Here is a 17,824-nt window from a genome sequence, read left to right on the forward strand (position 1 = left end):
ATTCATAGCCCATCATGCATTTCAACTTGTTATCAAACTTACCCCTCTTTTGAGGCTTCTGAAAGAAGGAATTCTGGGCTTCCCTGTTTTTATGTCACTCATGCAATAATGCACTGGTTCAATGGAGAATATGGGATACTGGGACCCATTAGGAGTACTGGATGTGTATAAACTAGTAGGGGTTAGGGGTGGGGATTGTGGCTAATGTGGAAATAAAGAAAGCAATAAATAAGCCAAATGTTCAAAGTGATTTTAAAATGAAAATTCTGTCTTACAAAAATAAAATTTCCATCCAACACAGAAACAGCTTGTAACATTCCAGATACATTTACACTATAACTGTATTGGTTTTAAAAGGTTTCTGTCATGAATTAATCTTCAGAGTTACAACTTGGTGCAGAGAATGAAGGAATACTCAAAAAAGCGTTAGACTCAACACTTCCACAAGATCCCGAAGCTGTCTGCCTCTTTTCCCAACTTCAGTTACAGCCTTTCTGGAAGCTTGTGCATTCCTGCTCAGTGTTTCTTCCTAGATTTTGATGTACCCTACCAGGTAAGCTAAAATAGAAATACTAGGTACGTCTACGGAGAATGACTAAAGCAAAAAGTATACTCAATCTCTGTAGTCAGGCTGGGCTGACACAATGGCTGCGTGGCATTCTTAAGCAATATCATCATGAGAACTTCCTCCACTTTCTTCCTCCCCTTTTTTCAAATTGCTTCTCTCATTTTTTGTGTCTCATACCTCTGCTGCTTCTTCCCAGTTCGATTTTTCTGTACTATTTCCTCTGCTGCACAACTCATTCCCTTTCCGAAAGACTTTTATGTCTTTGACAACATCAAAAATAGGTAAATGCGTATCTGGAAGTCAAGACCAGCCATAGTTTCAGCTAAATGAATGCCCAAAGGCCACCATGAATACCCCAGCTACAAGAAATCAGCATATTTTATATTAGCTAATTTAAGAATATCTTTTAAAATCTGTAAATAGTGTTTGGAATTAAACATGTATCTCCTGAGAAGTATTTTGCTCCCAGCTACTGTTCTGTAGAGCGCCCCGCCATCCTCCCCAAAAACAGGTGAAAAAAAGGGACATAATATTCCATTTCCTCCAGGTCCTTAAGGAAGAGATGCATGTAGTATGCATACACGTATGTTTATCTGTGATTCCATACAGGAAACAGTAAGGCTGACTCTCTGAATTCTACATACAAAGTGAACAAACTGGGGAGAAGAAAGAGTAGGGAAAGCCCTGTCAGCTTTCTTCAGCTGTCATCATACTAAGGAATTTCTTATAACTACAGTAAATGCCAAGGTCCAGACTGAAAACCAATGCAGCTTCCCTCTCCAAAGTTCTCGGAAAGATGTCTTGTTGTCAAACTGGTAATCACGATCTAATTTCAGAACAGGCTGAATCTCACCCATCTCTGCAGCCAAATGCGATAAATATGCTAATGCATTAATGCATCTAAACTATTATCAATCATTAAATATACTGCATGAAAAGTGAACAATTAGTTTTCATTTTAACACACAGCTGCAGTTACATAATATACTGAGGAGGGAATAAAGAATCAGCTATATCCTTTCCTTCTGTAAAGATCTGCTTTCTTGGAATACTATCAAGTGGGAAATAAATCCTACCACTAACAAGCTATAGTTTCCTATAATAAATGGCAGAAACTGACTTGGAGCATTAAAATAACCTCATAGAAATTTGTGGGAATCATTAAAATGACTCACTGATATGCTCCAATACTAAATAAAGACCTAGCATAAAATTTAAATATGTATATGCTTCATTATTCATTTATATAGCTAATGCATGTATTGATAACCTTTTTTGTTGATCTATGAAGGCATCTTGCACAGAAAGTGTTAACTGAAACTCATATAATAATACAAGAAAGGAGTAATTTCTCTGCTTTCAATTTTTTCTTGAGCATGGGAATATTTTTACCTATTTCATAGTAATATTTCTTCTGGGACATTTACCTGTATGGAGCTTCAACGGTATGTTTTATCAATGAGGTATTATAAATTTTAATGTTCTCAGACAAACCTCAGAAGTTTTCAAAACTAGCAGCAGGTATAATAAAAATCCGTATAACACTCCTAGATATAAACATCTACAAAATGCGACAATTAGAACGGGGTTGCTTTTTGTAGTATAAAAGAGAGATCTGAAGTCTGCCCGATTCCAAAGCGTACTCCCCCTCCCCTTATTTTTACATTCACAATTAACACCTTTTCTATGCAATCGCAGAAAGTCTTTACAGAAACTTAGAAACATTACAGAAACGGGAAGCTACTTTTATCAAATAACTATGAAAAACATTCCCAGACACAAATCAATAGAAGAAAAATTGGAAAACTTCCCCCATCGAGAACTTCGATTTTTAATACGTAAGTATCCAACCCTACTCAAACCTTCAGATCTCCTTACATATCTTTTAAGACAGTGGCAGGCAAGGGGAAGGTTATTTTAAAATAAATAAATTGCTGCTTCCATGCACTCTAGATCTTCACATTTTAATTTTCCGAATAGTAATTTCTTAATTGTTACCTTTGGCTTCTTTCCAAATAGCCACAGCTTTCCTTTAGCCTTGCCCACTGTAGTTTTTGAATCAATTCTCATTCCTTCCTGCTTTGGTGTACTGATGGTTCCATCAGAGATAGTTCTGTAAATATTCTGACTGTAATCTTCAAATGGAAAATCTCCAGGAGGTTCAAAACCGGATTTGAAGCAGTCTATCACTAGTTGAGAGTCCTAAACATAGGACATTAAGGAGTTTAAAACAAGCAAACCCATCAAGAACCGGAGAGAGAAAAACACGGAGACATAATTTTTCCCTTTAATTGCAGAGACGCACAGATGGGAAAGTGAGAGCGTGCTCAAAACGCATGCTTTTGGATAGATCAAGTTAAGATAACGTATGTTCTTGTTTCTCAGTAGTGTTACCATGAGTGTAAATCAAAGCATACCCTGCTATTCAGAATCCACTCCCCAAGGGTTATCACAAATTTAAAACAGGACATGCTTTAGGGCCAAACTACTACTCCACCTTCTAATCCTTCAACATTAGCACTGAAATGAAGATAACACTAAGAAACTAGATGTAGTAAGATAAAATAGGGAAGAACCCGTATTAGAAGGAATAAGAAAGAAGTGCCAATAGCTGCAATCAAGGAGGGCGTAGAATGATACTTTGTTAACTGAACACCCTTTATATGATTTAATGCTACATACTGGAGAAAATACCAACCATGGTGGTATTCCAGGATGTTCCAGGATAACCAGAACAATGTGTCCAAAATCACGTACAGTGAGAAAGTGTCAAAGATCTTCAGATAACAAGAAAGCAATAAAACAGGAAGAGAACAGACTCCGAAAGTGGAAGTGACCATTTAGGCTAAAACTGAAGTCACAACACTTTTCAAGCAGACAAATATTTGACAACAGGAAGATACATGTACAGGGTAAGTCCGTCTTTCCCCTCTCCACAGCTTCCGTATCAGATAAATTGCTCATGCACATTTAAAAAGTCACTCAATTCTACTTACTCTATGTTCATCAACTGATTTTGCTGCAAGGATCATCCCTTCTAAACATTTAGAGATAATCGGAATAACCTTGCGCTCAGAGTCAGCAAAGCCTTTGTAACATTCACTAAGTTTGATAGTCCTTCTTTCATCCATTTCTTGAAGTTGCTGCAAGCACAAAGTAAGATAAAATGAAGCTTTTATTTGCAGATTTTTTCCCCCAGTCCTGATGTATGCAGTTACTGTGGTCACCACAGCATGGTACAGAATTTCTGTGCTTTCCCAGTATTTTTATTTGCTTAACAAAACAGAACTTATTTAAGTTAAAAAATCAAGTCCTTTCAGACATAGACCTAAGATGCCCAGAACAGTAATTACAAAGAGTTGATACGCTCTGATTTTTAAAAATTATATAAAAGACTGGACTTTCTTTTCCTTATTCTTTTTGAAATCATGTATACAGTGTCTACAGCCACCTATTTAGTTTAAAATATTTGTTTCATGCAAAAATGAAAACTACAGTAAAGAAATTCTACTAATTTCTACATCTTCTCACTCTCTCCTAGTTCCAAATAATTTCTCTCTGGTGATAAATATCTCTATCTTGCTTTTATTTTTATACTTTCCAATAAATACCAATGATTAAAAAAAATAGGAAAAATTAGAAATATTAAAATTATATGCTGTTTAGACATGCTCTCTGATTTGAAATACAAACCATTTCCTTTAGAAGTGTGCAAGAAAATAAAGAAAAGAATACTATTACATAAGATTTGTAATAAAAGTCTACTGGAACACAACAAAAAGAACAAATTAAAGAGAAATACTATTAAGATAATAGCCCTGGACCTTTCACCTGGGGGGGGGGGGGGGGCAGGCGGAAATGGGGACAGGGGGACAGGACCAAAAGAAAACAAAAAGCAATAGTACATACATCAATAGGATATCAAAAAAGGGATAAGAATTGGATCTTTCCTATATCTACTCTAACAAAGGCAGATGTCTCAAACAGCATCCAATTTCATCTCTCCAAAAGAAAGCAACAATCTAGTCATGCTAAATCCCTCTCCCAAGGTTTTCCCATAGAATTTTACCAAATACTTGCAAGCAAATAATAAAAATGTAGTCCCAAGAGAAAGTAGGACTAGGCCTTTCTGCTCTTACTGGAGATTTCAAAAAACATAAGCAATATCTTACAATGATAATGGATTTTAACACTAGAGAAATAAAGGCAATAAACCAAAACTCTGGTCCAAGCTAGACAAAGATGATCGAACTGTTTCTCCTGGGAGTTGACTGCAATTCCTCCATCAGCGTGCTAATGTCAGATCTACTGTAGCGCTGCTTAACAGTTAAAGTATGAGAAAATTCTTTAATAAGCCAAGGCAATTTTCTCCTGTGAATCCCAGACGTTCTAATAAGTGTTTTTTAAAAATATGAACTCCCTTGTGCTTCTGGAAAATATCAAGCATTCTGAAGTTGGTACACCTTCAAATAAAGTCAGTATTTTCACTTCCCACTTCCTCACTCCACGTCTCAGAATCAGTTTCTATAGTCACAGTATTCTCCCAAATGGCTGAATGTATATGCCAATACACTTCTGAACTCTCCCTCACCTGACACCCCCTCAACTACTTGACTTTAAACTAGTTTTGCAAAGTCTGTTTTTGAAAGAATCTTAAAAAAAAATCTTAATAGTTACATGAAGCACCTTCCAAAATCCCCTTTTTAGATGCAAAGTATTGATCTAATTTGACCTTTAACTTTTTAAATTATTTTAGAGAGTCCTGTGGATTGCTGGTAATATTGATGAAGCAATGACCAACTGGGGGGGGAGGGGGGAAGGACTTCTGCCTCCAATCCACCCATTTTATACCTGTACATGAGATACATTAAACCACATAGTCACCATTAGCTATATGCTTTCCTTCATCTCTGCCAGAGTCAAAGCAGTCACACAAAAATACCACAAGAACTAGCGATCAAACCTTATTGGAATGATTGTTTTAAATGTCTGCTCTCACCCAGATGTGTCAAATGTTTATTTTGCCATACCTCTTCAGCAACATGTAAACAAAGAGTCTATAAAATATAAAATCTTCATAGAAAAGGCAACAGAATATTTTCATTACAAGTCTAAGCATAATTACTGTAAGCAGTAAGTCTCATGATAAAATGCATGTTATATCAAGATTATGCTAATTTCTTTATAAAACAATCCACTAAAATCCCCAAAAATAAAGTTTTAAATTTAAAAATCTACTTCTCCCTTAGAAGATCAGACATACTTTCTCTGTTAATTATTTTACCTTATAAATCTGAGGAATGACAATGTAGTAGTGTTTGTGCTGTTCTCCATTAAAATTCTGTAGTTGTGCAGCATATTCATTTTTGTTTTCATCAGCCATATGTGTGCGCAGATTTAACTGTTGCTTAGCCTAGAAGGAAAGTGTTACCAGTTCAAACATGTCTTGTGCTTTGCAATGACATACAGCATTATTTTAATTTATTTTATCAACTATGCAAAAACGCTAATCACAAGTAATCAAAACTGACATCCTTATAATTGAAATAAAAAGAACGTGAGACTTCATATATACTGACAGTCTACAGACCTAATTTGTTATATACAAAGAGAGCAATGATCATTTTAGCTCCCTTAGCCACGTCGCTTAAATGCATATCCTAAAAAACACTGAAGTGACTGAACACATATACCACAAGATACCAAATACCAGTAAGCCTGCCTAAGATAATCATCTCAACAGCATCATCTCTAGACTGATGAAGCGTACTCCCTCTCTGTGCTGTCTTATATTTTACTTTTAACTTTGATTTTGCACATAATAAGCAAGCATATTTTATACACAGTTTTATACACTCAAAGAATGTTGTTCCAGTACTGACAATAAACATGCAAATAAAATATTTTTTATAATAAAGAGTAAAGAAAGAAATGGCACTGCTCTTACCTTCTCAACATCAGCCTTTGTCGCATTAGTGTCGTTGTCCAGTCTTTCGTAGCTTTGCTGTGCCTTCTCTGCCTCTCTGCATTCCCTCTCAAATTTCTTTTTGCTCTACAAAAGCCACAAACTTACTGCTTCAACAGCCATTATCCCCTTCTGGTTTTGTACAGTAATTTTGAATTCTAAACATCAAAGCTTCCATTTAAATATCTTAAATTCACTAAGTACCTTTAAGTAAATACATTGTTCTCACAGCAGCCAAGTCTCAAAAATTTTCAACTTTTCTATGTAAAACTTACTTCCTTGAAATACCAGCAAGGAAACAACTGTAATTATGCTATAAAATATCAGATAATCAAAATACAAAATAACCTATTACAAAGATCTGCAGTTAATTATAAACAGACAAGTCTACTTTCTAGCCTGACTTCAATAACCTAGATAGAAGTTAGGGGGCTGGAAACTTAATCCTGGACTTGTATGAGTAAAATTTTCAAGTTCCCTTCTTCAGTGATCAATTTGAATTGAATAAATTTAACTAAATTATTTTGAAGGTAGTCTGAAGGATTTATCTACATTACGAGATCTTAGCATATCCATCCATTATCATCAGTATTCATATCAACTGGCGGAGCTGTAAGCAGTACAGACAACAGTATTCAATGTACTTGATGTCCAATATATCCGGCTGTTGTCAAGGCAACTGCTGTAGGAAAAACTGTTGCAGCTCAAGAAGTTAGTATCTCTAGAGACAAACTGGCAACAGAGATTGTGTGAGCACCACTCTCCTGCTTCAGTGCAAAGTCAAGCAGTTGAGGTTAATGTGTCCCTTAAAGGCTGTATGCATTTAAAAGACTGACTTTGCACACAACACAACTGATTGATTGAGGTGAACTCTGGGAACTATCTTGGTGAAGGGTGACAGCATCTAAAACTACCACATCTGCTTCTACTCTGATCCTCTGACCATGAATTAAGCTCTTTGACTTGACACTGAAGAAAGACATTGCTTATCTGGGTCCACAACAACCACATAGAAATTCACCTCTCCAGTACTGCTTCACAGTACTCTGGATCAGATATAATAAATTTCTAAGACACAAAACCAGCAGAATATCAGAATGCATCTTGAATGCACTTGGTTGAATTTTATATTTTCTCATCTTTAAAAGCATGTCTCTCAAGAAAAAGGACCTTATAATCTGTTCTAGAGACATTCACTTCCTGCATTTCTCTCTTAAAAAGTAATTCTACCTCCTGAAAGTATAACAGTCTATAGTGGTATTCTTGAATAGACCTCATGTAACAAGCCCTCAAACTCAAGTCAAAGGCAGTGACTTAGGATTTCATCTTCATATAAATAAATTGTCATTATTAATTACTCTCTAAACAAAAAGCAGCCTGCGGACAAGCAACCAATGAAGTCTGTACCCGTGTTAAAAACAGATTCCTTTATGCTGGATTAAAGCCAAGGCTTCACTGAAATATACACACAGAACCTGTTTACAGGAGATTTTTTTTTAAACAGGGAACTACAAATACATTGAACTGTATTTTGGATGTTCCTAAGTCTGATTTGGACATTCAGTAACATAGCTAAACATTAAAGTCTAAGCAAGACAGATTACAACAGTTCCATTTACAGACTGTATATTATTAAGTTTGACAGGAAAAACCCCAAAACACAAACTCACATTATCCATCTGTTTCCAGCACATGTCCAGATACTGTTGAGCCTTTCGCCCTTCCTGAAGATGCTAAAAACACCACAAATACGTTTAATTTACATATCTTTTTAGTACTATTAGCATTAGTTAGTCCCTGCTCTAGTTGACACACTACAATGTGCAGTATCTCCCACAAGTTACCAGTACTCTTTGGAAGACATTACTAATCATATAAGAACAGTACCACAGATGAAAGTTACACTGGCAAAAAAGTTACTAGTAAGCACTATCTCCCAAGATCTTAATTTTTAGGTTTAATAACTGTAGTAAACCAGTACATAAAAATACAGAATAACTTTAAGTGTGTTTTATAAATATCTTACAAAACCTAATTACTGCCAAGTTCATTAAGTTGGGTAAACAAATACATCAATTCATTAAAAGACATATCCATTTTGATATCCTATTATCAAATCAAAATATAGAAATTACCATTTTTCTCTCAGTTTTCAGATCATGAGAATATCTCATCAATTCTCCATACACTCGGTGTCCCATTTCTTCTGCAACTACTTCTCGTTGTCCTGCATAGTCATTCAACTCATTAAGGATGTTAAAAAAGGCAATACACGAAGTAAACCTGACAGAAAGCACATACACACAAACATACATACACAAAAAGTGAGACAGTTTTTTTACATGGACTTTGAGTACAGTCTGTACTCCTGATTAAATAAAAAAACCATACATATTTTACAATAAACCTTATCTTAATGCTAATTGAATTATAGTAGAAATGCAAGTTGGGAAAGCCTGCGTTAAGCCTAGCATGTGCTATATGTTGCAATGGCTCTTCAAATACATTTCATAAGAATACGGATTTTTGTGGATGGAAAAGAAAGAAGAAGAATACTACCTGGAAAGCCCTGTAGTATAGTGGTATCTCCTAAGCTGCCAACTGAGAGGCCTGAGCTTGGGAACGGATACATGCGTCCCTAGGCTCGGAGGCTGAACTTGCTGCAGAGATGATGTGCTTGGTAGTCTTGAGGGTGGAACATGCCAATCAAACCACTCATATGCATCCCGATGGATGATCTACAGAACAAGTTTGCTATCAGCTCTGGAGACAGCTGCCTGTTTGCCTGCCCACCTCTTGGCTGGAAGTAAGGTGCCACTATGGCTGGCACTACAAAGGGGGGAAGAGGAGGGGCAAAGGGTAGAAAGTGTGTGTGGAAGGGAAGAAAGGAAAAAAAAAAAAAAAAACAAAAACACAGGCACCACATTAAAATATACATCTTTCTCTCTTTTAATTGTGGAATACTGCCATCTCCATAGGCTTGGCTCTGGGGAATTCAAATGCCACCCTAGCACTAGAAATCAGAAAACCCATTCCCTGTGGTCCAGGATCTTTAAATAGTTGAAAGAGCTAGAGGAAATCCGAGTGTGAATTCTCAGGCACTCTGTGCACAGCATGTGCTCTGGCTGCAAACTGAAACTTGCCCACTTTCTTTCCTTCATAAGAGTTATCCCTGAAGAAAAAAAGTATTGTGTTTTTCTAAATAAACAGAAAAATGGCTATGGACATGGACAGCAAAAAAAGCACCTCTCTGATAAATAATCATAAAGTAGTTTAGCACAAATTGCTCCTCCACAGTTAGACAGTCACTTATTTTGTCTCCGGAGTCAAAGCAAGCCAGCAGTTTAAGAGCTCTTTTTGCAAAAACATGACAATTTTGTGTACACTCAAGTCTCAGTATACAAATGTATAGCTACATTCGTATTGCTATACAAATGCACTGAAAAACTCTACTAAACTAAGCAAAAACCACAGCCTCAGGACACATAATTGCTTTTCTATAAAAAATAATACTAGACTGTACATAGCATACTAAACTTCTGCTTTCAAACTTGCAGCCAGCTAAAGATTAATTTGGAATGGAGCAAGTACAACCTGCCATGTTTACTACTTTACAATACTAATAGAAGTAAACTCAGGTTTCATGCTTAAGAATTACAGCAGAACTGTAAGAAGCCAAGCACAATTCTTCTGTTGTCTTAGCCAATTAAATACTTTATCTTAAAAAAAGGGGGGGATATCATCCATAAAAGGACAGAGTATACCATAGTCCTTGTTTCTTATACATAGAACTTGAAATACACGTTTTACACGTTTTTACCTGGGTTCCTCGTCTTTGGGTGAACGTTTAGGACAGTACTTCTTAACCAGATTTCTATTAAGGAAAAATGAAAGAAAGATGCATTAGAGTCTCTTTTGAGAAGACATACACATAGAAAACTGCATGAACAAATTATTTCTTTTGAATGACTTCAAGGAACGAATCTATTCCCTCTGTTATCTTATAAGGGTCCTTTAGATAACACAAGGCAGAAATCTACGGCATTTTCAAAGTTTTAAGTCACTTTGATCTGGAACAATATAAGTATTTTAAAACCTCTATTGAACAGTGACTAGACATAAAATAATGAGTTCTTTATTTAACATCCTTTTCACACACGCAAAAGAAGCTAGCAGACAAGAAAAAAGCAGATGTATGATCACTATGTAACATATAGATAGCGCACACTGTATGCTATATGCATGAGCACAAAATCCATGACTGAATTAAGCTTTGAGTGTACATTCAGGTCAAAGGTTTTAACCACAGCATCTCCAAATATTCAATAAGGATATTTCCAGAACAGAAGAGGAAACATCTCTTTTCAGTTGTTACATGCCATACCACCAGTGTTGTAAATATCAGGTTTTTAGAAACCAAGAAAATCTCTAAAAGACGATCCATGGGACCAGCACTTTACACAGTATCACAGCCCAATTTCTGAGAACACTGATATGAACTCATTTGCTTATACAATGCAGAAACAGCACCTTAAGAAACATACAAACCACATCACCTACTCTACCCTAGAGTACAAATAACACAGGCATACACTGCTTACACAAACAACTGCAAAATATTTGCAGTTACATATATTGCTACAAATATCCCAAATCCTGTGATGAACATGAAATGAAGCCACACAATTTTACAGACAGGAGGAATAAGAGGATTTTTCAAATTCTTATCTTCCTGTACGTCAACCTTGGCTTTAAACTTCTGAGTACGCATTTTTTCCAGCACAGCATTCTGCCTGGACTTACTATTGTTTTTCTGACAGCAATGAGGTCTTAAAATTCTTAAAATTCAAAAGGATACAGGTTGTCAGTCTTGGGAAAAAAAAGCCATAATTTCGTTCTCATTTTTAGTAGCTGGATGTTCACACCTTCAATTGGTTGCATTTTTTTATTCTAGCAATTTTCAAAACTGTCAGGTTTTCCCATGAAACAGAAAAATTGAAATTATAACTCTACTACAGTTCTTTTCCTTTCCCCCTGAGAGTTTGTCATTTTACAGCAAATAAAGAATCCTTTTCTGTACAAAAGAAAAACAGGTAAGACACAGGATTTTTCTCAAATTGCTTACCCTCAACTTTTGTGCTTTTTGAGGTCAAAGAAGTAAAACATCTCAGTTGCTGTGTATTTTTAAAACCCGCAAACAGTATTTAAAGAGATATACTACTCAAATTAAATAGACCAGTATTTAAATACCAATGCCCACCCTCACAAAAATTCTCATATTTTCCAAACATTAGAACCACTTCATCAAAATCTTGCTAGTAATGTTTAAACTGTGGACCAGATTGCCTGCTATGATATCTCTCATTTAAACTATCAAAGTAATATTTTCAAGTGTGAATTAACATCTCAGCAGAAAATAATGCATGTCAATTATTTGCTTTACAACCCACAAATAGAAGCAACACAACGCTGGCAATTTTTTTCCCTATACATCTCTAAATAATCACACCTTCCATTTAAGAACAAAAAAACCCAACAAAACAAGTGCACACAACTGAATCATTTTGTTCAAGAGACAGTGTTTGCCTTGAGCTTGTCAGGGAAGACTTCTCAAAGTGTGTTCTTGAGGTGGACCTGGATTACGCAAAGAATGCTTCTGGTTTTTAACTGGTATGAAATAGACTTCATTCAAACTCCTGTATGGTGTAAAGGGAGGATATTTTGTAAGGAAACTATCTTACACATCCACCCAAAGAAGAAATTAAGTACAAAACAATGCAAACCTAGCAGACCTGCTTTAACAGTTGTCTTTTAATTGGCCTCTGGATATAATTCTTCCCCCTGTCTGTCCAGTAGTAATCAAGATAATTGGCCATTGACTTCTTTGTCTAATTATTAATATAGCCCAAAACAGTTTCCCCAAAAGCAGCAAAGAAGTGGACTATTTAAAGCAATCTACACCCCCAATGCTACAGAAAAAAGGAGAGGAGGAATAAGAGAAGATTCTATGAAACAAAATCTTGCATGCATGTTTTGTATCTCATTCCCACTGTCTAATGTGTAACTTCAGTTGTTACAAACTATGAACCACCTTATCATTAAAATAAGGGTGCTGCTTTCACATAAAATAACCTTGTGCAATTTCTCAAATCAATTTATCTGGAAGTCGTATTATCTCTACGGTACAAGGGTACAAGTAGTGAGACTACATTCAGTCACAAAGTATATACCAAAATATGAGCAGGGAGTCGGTGTGGAAATAGCAAGCTTAGACCCTTTGTCTCTTTCCATACCCTCAGAGACTACAACCAGAAAGAACAATCATGATAAGACAGCCAAGTCCTTTTCACATCAGTATGTACTAAGAAACAGAATAAACACTGACTTTTTAAAAAGTACCTACAAATTTTATAAGAACGTTCTCACTAAAGTTAAAACAAGAATCTCTCTTCGCTATCACCAGAATCCACTGTCTGTTGTAACACTTTACTTGGTAGGGATTAAACGCAGACATTTCAACTGGAAAATGCATAAACCCAAGTAAAAGGAAAAAAAGAATAATCTTCTTCGCTAAGTAACTTTCCCATGTTTCATTTTCCCTTACATTTCTGCTTTGCTCCTCAGTGCTTATTAACAAATGGGAAACTCCTAAAATTCACCTTATTATTATTCAGAAGGTGAAATGCATAACAAGCATACAATGCTGTAGCCAAGCAACCACGCACAAGCCTTTTCAATGGAAGATTTTCAGAGGTGTTAAAAATGAGAAAAGAAACCACTTACTAAAACCCATACAGTTTAAAGTGGCAGGAGAGAAGGGCCACAAATATAGACTATTTACTAGCATGCTGATTTCTGTTCTGGTTTCATTTTTTAATGCAACTGTTTACTATTTCTAGGAAGACAAACATATTATATAGTCCTTTCTCCTAATAAAAGTCAGTTTCACTAGTCAATGCTGTCTACCTTAGGATCACAGGAACATACAGTTTTGAGACACTGTGTGATCAGGATTTAAGGTTCAATAACAGCATGAGGTACAATAATCAAAGTCAATAAATACGAAATGACAAGCAGATGCAGAATTTAAAGTTCAAAGAAAAATCCAGTGTTCATGTGAACAATGAAACATAAATGGCTTTTCCAAGAAGTGAACACCAACACTTAGAAAAAGTAGAGAAATCAGATTTAAATCTTTGAAAAAATGCAGGTTGACAAGCAGCTAGTATGAGTGTGGATCTGAAGAGTGAAGCATTATTTCAAAGAGGAGCCAGTTGACACTTTAAGGGGGCATAACGTTCTTTAACATTTTTATCTAAACATGTGTCTAATCCTCAGGATCCAAATATGGATCTGGACTAGTTTAGAAGAAAACTGCAGAAGTAACTGCAGATCATCAGAACTGAACCAAATCTACAAGGTAAATTGCTCTATACTTCCTTAGAAAAGCGTAGATTGATGACACTTCAATCCTCTCTGGAAGTACAATTTAAACCTCTTCTACCGCACTCTGTCTTAGAGCCATGTGGAAGCAGATTTCATACAGGACCAACCACATCCAATTGTGCTGCTCCTGTAATTTTATCAACCTCTCTTCTCAGTAAAAATTGGTGTCAGGTCAACACCAGTGAGATAGCAGCCTGGACTACATTACTGATTTTTAAGAGAAGTACCACCTCAGTCACGTAGCCAGAAGTTTCAAAAAGCACTCTAGTTAATAAATTAAAATTATTTATAGTCATGTACATAAAACATCTACACAAAATTTTACAGACATTTGTACAAAAATTGTGTTTATCAACTCAAAACTAAGTTTTCTTCAGTCAATTAATATGGAATGTAAAGAACGGGAGCATCATCATCAATATGGTAGAATTTGTATTAAGGTAGCAGCTCAGGTACTGTGGCATCTGCTTATACTAAACCTCTACAGCCTCTATATCGTATTACGAATGAGCCTGGGAACACACTTTGAAGCCTGCTTTCATAAGTTACTAAAAAAACGCAGTAAGTACTTAAAGGCATTTCATATTTATATGTAAAGTAACATTTTCAATAGGGTTCTGATGGCTTCAGTGATTGCATATCAATATGATGGACTGGGTGAAAACAATGACAATGAACTCTACTTAGTAACATGGCATCAGAAAAGGTTTTAACTGAAGAGATGAATCTTAAAAAATTGTAACATGGAATTTGGGTTTACAAAGCTGAATATCCTTGGAACTGTTAAGAATTCATATGTTTTGGCTTGCAGAAACATCACTATAAAAAAAACCTTCCAAATGCACATTTGGATAATAATCAACAGTGTAAATTCTCAGCTCCAATCAAAGGAAGAGGGGTTTGAAAAATGAACACATACAGTGATAATTTGTGTCCCCAACTTCACATTTGAGCTTACACTCACTTTCAATAATGTTTCCAAGATTCTGCATATAAAAATGCGGTACCTATGTCTCAATTTGACTAGACATATGCTTATATTAATACTGTATTTAGAAAAAATCCACTTATACACAATAGTACGCAGAAGCAACATGAAAAATACATTTGCTCAGATTAACTAGACATGTCCAGAGATCACAACGTTCAATCTTAAAGGAAAACACTCAAATAGTTCAAGAACAATCATCACTATTTTCTTTAAACTGACAAAAGAGAAGCTGACCAAACTCAGAAATCTTATTCCACATGGTAGTTTCATCTATAACTGCAGGTAGAACTTGTATTACTGCCTAACATCACAGGAAGTGGAACTCCTCTGTCTTCTCAAGTATCATAATGCTTCAGACAGAACAAAAAGGGAGTGAACCTCCAGAATTATTGTGTGTGTGATGATGTGGAAGTAAACAAAACAGACCTTCACCTCACCCCTTTTAAGCAACAATGCTGATCAAAAACAGCATCTGAGAATTCAATTACAAAATTCAGCCAAGAGCCCAGTAATTTGGCACACACCAAACCTATTTTTTCCCACTTATAAAATAAGAACAAATTAAACAGTCATATAATTAAAATGAAATCTGTTAATCTACAATGTATATTGCAATATGTTTGTCCTGATTCATATCCCTGTAACTCAGTAACAGCCTATAATAACCTTCACAATCCTCGGGGTACCACAATACGTTAGTTGAGACCTAAGCTACACACAACTTAAGATTTTGCTGTAAGTCAGCTCAAAAAAAAAGAAATTATAGTTTCCTTTTTCAGAATAAAGTATATTGCAGACAAAGACAAGACAAGCTCTCTAGACATTTTTTTTTCTCCGTAGACATTTGAGGATTCCTCAATGGTTTCAATTTTACACTTTTTCTCAGTATCAAGAGCTGCCTATCAAAGAAGAGGAGCAAGGAATGACCTACAGCCTAAAACCAGCATTTGGACAGGATTCTCACGAGTTACCATTTCTGGAATTACTCAGCGACCATAAACTGCAATAACTGCATACGGTAAGAATATAGTGAGTTCACTCAAACAGTTCCTCATATGCTGTACATGCATCACTTGTCATCTCCTAGAAGACTCGGAATAGCTGTTGCACCTGGGAAAGTCTCACCACTAAGTTGTGACAGTATACAAAAAAAATTTTTAATCAAAATGCAAGGCTATACACAAAGTGAATATGAATTTCTGCCAGGACATTAATTTTCTGTTATGAAAAATTCAATCAAGTTTTCATCCTTGTATTTAAGTCTATGAGAATAAGATCCATCAACAATCTCAACAGAATGTTCATGGCCCACACTGAAACCAAGACAGAAAAAAAATACCACCATACATCACTAGCATTATCTCCCTCATTAAACTTGTTTTTTCTTGGTCTCCCATCCAAGTACTGAGAGCTGTAGAACTACCAAGATGTGACCACTCACTGTACTGTTTATACACCTACTAAACAACGGCATAATAAATCTCAGTTATAAAGTTCATTATGAAGAGATTCTCACCACTCTATTTTTCAGATTGTATTTCATTACAAAAGGAAAAAACTACGATAAACTAGAAATTTCTATCAGAGATATTAATATCTATCTCACAGGCCATATGCTGCCAGCATTAAAATTCACCAGAACCATAGTCCATCCCCAAGATCTTCTCTCTCAGAACTTCTCAGGAGCAAGCTGCAGGATGGCTAACTCTTCTGGAGGTGAAAATTTTGATTGATCTCGATCTCCCCTGGGGCCTCATGACTGTTTTACATGGTTAAAAACAGTGAGTGTCCTCAAGAGCAATGATGGCTGAAATCAAGTTGCTATCACAAGACAGTTCACTACTAACAATCAATTCTCCCCCAAGGAATACACAGGCAAAAATATTGAAGAGTAGCTTCATTAACTGGTCTACTGGCAGAAAATCAGTCACCCTCTTGTGTGTGTGCTGTCCACACCCTCGTTGGCAGCAGGCAGGAAGTGCATACACGCGCTGTACAACACATGTGCAGCAAAGACCCGTGCTTCCCAAAACTGTCATACTTACTGCACATGGACAGTCAGTCCAGTCATCTAACAGAAGGGGTACTCAACAGAACTCTTTCATTTTTGAAAGACACTTTGAGAAAAATCACTAGTTTTACCCAAAACAGTAAAATGCTGAACGGAGATGATTTCCTATTTTTAGTCAAATCCTGAATAATGTGGTGTCTCATCTAGCTAGCTGTAGAATGAACCTTTAAACATAATTAAGCAAAATAGCATTGGTTCATACTATTTAAGGAAAAGATCTGAATAGATCCATGCAAATAAAACACATTTCCATTTTTAAACAGACAACTGAAATCAAAACTGGGCTGTGAACTGGTGCTGTGCATGCTTCAAACTTTCCTTTACCTCCTGAAGTTCTTCTACACCAGCTTTGGCAAAGTGGTATTTATTTTCTTCCTTTTAAGAAAAAAGTTCCTTCAGTAATCGAGTATTATGTTAGGTGAATATACACAACTGGATCAAAAGAAACTGCTAAAGAAATCAAAAAAGAAATGAGCAGCCTAGACAGAGAACATCCATACCCTCAGCTGTGAGCCTCATTACTGCATTTATGAGGAAGGATTCCTCAATTCTGTATCTGGTGACAATCTAGTTTGCCAGCGATGAGATGATGGAAGACACCACAGGAGAGAAGCAGCTGTCAGTTTCAGTCTGACAAGGGCTAGGCAGCAGCTTCAGCTGAATCCCAAAGGAATTCAAGATAGCAAAGAAGTGAAGGTGAAGGCCAAGTTCACAGAAGTGTCTTATTTTAAATCTTGTTCTTCAAGCACTGTGTGCACCTTTTGGTAAAAATCAACCCTACTT

General features: G+C 36.0%; 1 protein-coding gene across 2 annotated transcripts in view; it reads right to left on the reverse strand.

Moving 5' to 3' along the window:
• Window positions 1–17,824, reverse strand: part of FNBP1L (formin binding protein 1 like) — a 57,119-nt gene that overhangs the window by 8,950 nt on the left and 30,345 nt on the right. Inside the window, exons 3-10 of one of the 2 annotated variants that reach the window (XM_050901192.1) lie at window positions 10,354–10,407; window positions 8,669–8,816; window positions 8,204–8,266; window positions 6,516–6,620; window positions 5,853–5,981; window positions 3,565–3,711; window positions 2,567–2,770; window positions 43–201 (exon numbers count right to left, since the gene is read on the reverse strand). In XM_050901192.1, coding sequence (XP_050757149.1) covers window positions 43–201; window positions 2,567–2,770; window positions 3,565–3,711; window positions 5,853–5,981; window positions 6,516–6,620; window positions 8,204–8,266; window positions 8,669–8,816; window positions 10,354–10,407 — 1,009 coding nt within the window. The remainder of the gene's footprint in view (window positions 1–42; window positions 202–2,566; window positions 2,771–3,564; window positions 3,712–5,852; window positions 5,982–6,515; window positions 6,621–8,203; window positions 8,267–8,668; window positions 8,817–10,353; window positions 10,408–17,824) is intronic. The other variant, XM_050901193.1, reaches the window with a different exon arrangement.

This window comes from Gymnogyps californianus, chromosome 8 (assembly GCF_018139145.2).
Source record: "Gymnogyps californianus isolate 813 chromosome 8, ASM1813914v2, whole genome shotgun sequence".
NCBI lineage: Eukaryota > Metazoa > Chordata > Aves > Accipitriformes > Cathartidae > Gymnogyps > Gymnogyps californianus.